This window comes from Temnothorax curvispinosus, unplaced genomic scaffold, assembly GCF_003070985.1.
Source record: "Temnothorax curvispinosus isolate PA1 unplaced genomic scaffold, ASM307098v1 QBEX01018491.1, whole genome shotgun sequence".
In the NCBI taxonomy this organism is placed as follows: Eukaryota; Metazoa; Arthropoda; class Insecta; order Hymenoptera; family Formicidae; genus Temnothorax; species Temnothorax curvispinosus.
Window position 1 is genome coordinate 1 of NW_020228271.1, and position 4,947 is coordinate 4,947.

At 52.3% G+C, this 4,947-nt stretch overlaps 1 protein-coding gene across 1 annotated transcript; it reads left to right on the top strand.

Annotated features, from left to right (window-relative positions):
• Nucleotides 1-3,368: 3,368 nt before the first annotated feature.
• Nucleotides 3,369-3,791, top strand: LOC112468458. Its single transcript, XM_025037649.1, has one exon. The coding sequence runs from the start codon at nucleotides 3,369-3,371 to the stop codon at nucleotides 3,789-3,791; it is 423 nt and encodes a 140-aa protein (XP_024893417.1).
• Nucleotides 3,792-4,947: the final 1,156 nt, after the last annotated feature.

Consider the following 4,947-nt stretch of genomic DNA (forward strand, 5'->3'; position numbering starts at 1 on the left):
CGGTATTTTACATGCGGAAGGCGGAAACAGATTAATACATACAGTAAGATATACGATGATAACGTAACGCGGTAGCTTACATACGGGACGCGGGTGATTATGTACGGAACGCGGTATATTACATGCGGGTCGCGACTGTAGCTATCCGAACGCTGTATATGATGCACGGGTAAGATAGCGCGGTAAATTGCATCGGAGGATGGCGGAATCCCGGGATCACGGTTGTGAGAACCCTCGCGGCGAGGCCGAGCACGCTCGACCCCGCGGTACCGTGGTTGTCGGGGTAAGTATCAGGGAGCTCGGGAACACTCTGAGAACCCTCAGTCGAGAACCAGAACTCTGGACCTCGTTGTGCGTGTTGCCCTAGGAGTTGGAAGGTATCTTCGTCAGGACTGGCGGAAAGCCGTGGTAAAGACGAAGTGTCTTTTTCGTCGAGCGCGCCGGCTTTTTATACCGCTCGGCGCGGTGAGCTTGGCAGGAGGGAGGCCGATCGTCAGGCGACGGTGCTGTGGTGGGGAGCGGCGCGATCCCGCGTGCTCGCTTCGGCGGGGATCGGCTTGCTTCGGCGCTCGTCGGCGTCGTGCGGGAGGGCACCGGTGCGGCGGATTTCCCGCGCACACGGTGCGTTTCAAGTATTTAAAAAAGGTGGGCGCACCGCGCCCTGTGCACGCCCGACGGGGAATCGGTCGGGCGGCTCCCGGCGGGTGGTAGCCGGGGACGATGCGTTGTCATAAGGGGTGCATCGTTACACAATTAAATTATTCATTTATGCAACGTATAATAGACATATTAATTTTCGTTTTATTTCTTACTCTATTTTTCCGAAAATATCCATACATATAGATATATCATACACACGGTTTTGTATATGTCGTAGGCAAATGGTTATTTTAGGAAAATAGCTTCTGACTAGGCAAATGCTATCTGCCAGGCCAAATAGCTTTCACCATTTGTTCTTGCTATTTTCCTAGTCAAATGCTATTTTCCTAGGCAGATGCTATTTGATTGAACCGCTGTTAGGCAAATGGTATTCTACGAAGCATGCATTGGTGCACTTCAGTCTTTGTTTTGTAAGGTTATGTTACGGTCGTTCTGCGAGGTGTTTCAAGCAGTTAGGTCTCACGCTGGGAGTTTCATTAGTTTAACAAAGTAAAGGGGTTTCAGGTCACTCGGGACGGGAGACTGATTGCGGGGGTAATGGCGACCTAAGTAACCCAGGATCCCCTCTCCAGAGAACAAAGACCCCCGAGAAAGAAGAAGGAGGTAAATAAGGGCCTTCGAAATCCAGAGCCGATAGTGGCGATGGATGTGGATACGGTGATAAAGATCCCTCCGCCAGGACCGTTCGTAAATGAAACGGACAAGAAAGAGGCCACACCAATGGCGGTAGACAGGGAGGACGAAGCGGGGGATACCGCCCTGCCAAACGACAGTGAGAAGGATGGATTGGGGGAGAACCCCCACCAAATAACGAAGAGAGGGACGGATCGGAGGATCTCTGGCCGGGTTACTTGTAAATGGCCCTAAAGATCCTGCAATCTAACCTGAACCACGCCCGCGCAGCCCAAGACTTATTCTGTCAGGCCCTGGCAGAGCGTGGGTGTGGTTTGGGGATCGCGGCGGAGCCCTACCGCATCCCTTAGGATCACCCCTGTTGGGTGGGGGATAACGGGGGCTCCGTCGCGATCACATGGAAGACTCTGCCGGCGTCCCCCCCGTGCACGTTTAGTAAAGCCGGGGTAGGGTACGTGGCGGTAGACTATGGACCCATCTCCGTGATGGCGGTATACGCCCCTCCGAGTTGGACCCGTGCCGAATACGGGCGACTACTGTCAGATTTTAAGGATTACGTTTGCGGTTGCTCGTCTGCCCGAATGTTAATAGCGGGGGATTTTAACGCAAAGTCAACGTTATGGGGTCCCCCGCAAACGAACTGAAGGGGCACCATCACCGAGGCGTAGGCGGTGGGACTCGGCCTGATATTGGTAAATTCGGGCCGAGAGAGCACTTGCGTGCGGCGGCAGGGGACATCGGTGGTGGACCTGACTTGGGCCACCCCCCCCTGTTGCCCGCGAAATACGCAACTGGAAGGTGGTTACGGATCAAGAGACCTTATCCGATCACCTCTATATCGAAATGACGGTCCGTGCCACCCCAGGGGTGCTCACCAGTCGTCGCTGCGACGACGCCAGACGGAAACGGAGATGGGCCATAAAAAAGATAGATCGGACCTATTTGGTGCTGCGATATTGGCCCTCAATTGGGGGCAAAAGAGGGAAGGCGAGACGGAGGAGGAGGGGAAATTGGACGACGAGGTAGAGGGCCTGGTTAGAACAGTAACCAAGGCCTGCGACGTGGCCATGCCGCGTCTTCGTCCCTTCCCTCCTCGCAAATGCGCCTACTGGTGGACCGAGGAGTTAGCCAAGTTCAGGCGTTCCTCGGTCCGCGCGAAGAGAGCGTAGAGAAGGGCACGCGCCGGGAGGCGCGGCCCGACTGTGGAGGAGGCCGGGGAGGCTTGGCGTGCCGCCCGCCAAGACCTCACCCGAGCCATACAAGCGGTCAAGGAGCGTGCCTGGAAGGAGCTTCTCGACGACGTAGAGGAGGATCCGTGAGGGCACCCATACAAGTTGGTTCAGAATAAGCTGAAGCCTTGGGCGTCCCCACTCACGGAAACACTCGACTCCCCATTCGTGGAAGAGGTTGTCGGCACTCTCTTCCCCCGTGACAACGGGAGAGAGGTAAAGTTCCCGACGATGCCGAAGCTAGAATGGAGGGAGGAATGGGGGTGGATGGAGACGAGTTGTCGAGGGTTCTCCGCAGGGTCAGGAGGGGCAAAGCTCCTGGGCGTATCTTTTGACGTTAAAAACGCCTTCCACTCTCTCCCCTGGCCCGTGATCATGGGGGTCCTGCTAGACTTTGGGGTCCCCATTGATCGAGGTCGTCCGAGATTACTTCACGGACAGAGGGTTATCGTACACGGACCGGGACGGAGTCCCGTGGACCAGGTTGATGGAATGTGGGGTCCCGCAGGGTCCGTGATAGGACCCCTGCTTTGGATCATAGGGTACAACATGGTCCTCGGGACGCCTCTCCCTAGTGGGTGCTGGCTCTCGGGTTACGCGGACGACGTGTACCTGGGAGTCAGCGGGGAGGGGTGGCGGGAGCTTTACAAGCTGGCCAACGTAGCAGCGGCGAGCGTGGTGCGCTCCATCGAGAGACTGGGCCTTAGGGTGGCCCCGCAAAAAACACAAGCTACTTTTTTCTATAACAAGAGGGGGGAGCTTAAGCGGGGTCCACCGCCGGAGTGACTCAGTCTCCGAGTAAGAGGTGTCAAAATCCCGACCACTCCCCAGTTAATATATCTGGGAATGTGGCTGGACAGCGAGAGGGACTTCGGCGAGCACGTCGCCCGCGTGGCCCTAAGAGCCAAGATAATCGCGAATAACTTGTCTCGACTATTGCCGAATCTTGGCGAGGCCAGTGATCGAGTGCGTTGCCTCTACACGGCGATGATCCATTCAGTACTAATGTACGCCGCCCCTGTGTGGTGGAAGAAAGTAGGAGACTCCAACCTACGCAGGGGCAGGATGGAGGCCGCACAGCGGGTCATCGCGAGGTCAGCCGCGAGGGCGTATAGGACCGTCGCCCATGTGGGGGCGACCGCCGTGGCGGGGATCTCCCCTGTGCATCTGATCGCGAGGGCGCACTCCAAGGTATATGACCGGGTGCGCGCTATTCGCGAGGAACAGAGGCAGATCACACCCAGGGCTAGGACAGCGCTAATAAAGTAGAGACTAGAGATATAAAGAGTAGATGCGAGAAATTAACTAAATTCTAAGAGAATTAGAGAATAGATGTGCAATAGAAAAAGAGGAATAGAGAATAAATGTGTGATAAAAAGAGATAGAAAGATGACGCTTGGTAACAAGCCGGCGATGTGCGCGTGCAAGTCCGATCGTGAACGGCGAGAGTCATTTTTTTGGCGCGAGGAAGTCCGATCGTGAACGGCGAGAGTCTTTGTTTTTGGCGCCAAGAACTTGTTGCCGGGCACGCGCTGACGCATGATCGATTAGAAAAACATAGCATCGATGCGACACCATGACATATATGTATATACATGCATGTGTATGGAATTATTTTTCAAAATCGACATGCATCGGGTCGGTGATCAAGCATGACTTGCAGTGCGGTGTAGCTTGATTGCTGTTTAGGGAGGCTGCGTAAATCTGTACGAGTCCCGTGCGCGTGCGTGATCAACCCAATATCCTATAAATTTTTTCAGCAGTGCTGGAGATCGCACGGGATAGTGGTGTGCGTGTGCGGATGGCTCTGCAGAAGCGCGTGGTTTCTCGCTTTCAGATCAGTATGAATTGCAGTGCGTTCTGTATGGTCTTGTAAGCAATAAATAAGTTTTATTGTTGAGAAAAACTTGACGATAAAATTATAAATTTTATAATATCAATATATTAGATATTGAATTTATTTTGAAAAAGAATATTATTTATATCGGATTGATATTTGAAATCCTGATATAGATGGATAGAGCTAGACGAGACAAAGGATGCGTAGAAGAGGACTAGAATCTCCTGGTAGATTAGAAGGTTATATATAGCACAGAGACAGTAATAAAGAGAAAAATGATAGAAGAAAAAGGTAAGAGAATATTGTTCAAAAAGTAAAATAGAAGAAAAATTAGAAGGTTAGAGATAGCAAATGTGTAAGTATAAGTGTTCAAGGATAAAATTAAAATAATAATCTGAACATTTACATAGATATAGAGAAAGAGAAAGAGCTAAAGACACGAGGGGCCACTTCAAAACCAAAAGAGAAGCCCCGAATCACAGAAGAAATTCGATTGCCGAGATTTGTGGGAGAGGATAGACCAATTCTTCCGATTGGTAGTAAGATTCTGTATGAACAACAAGAAAAACTCATCGCGAGAAATGA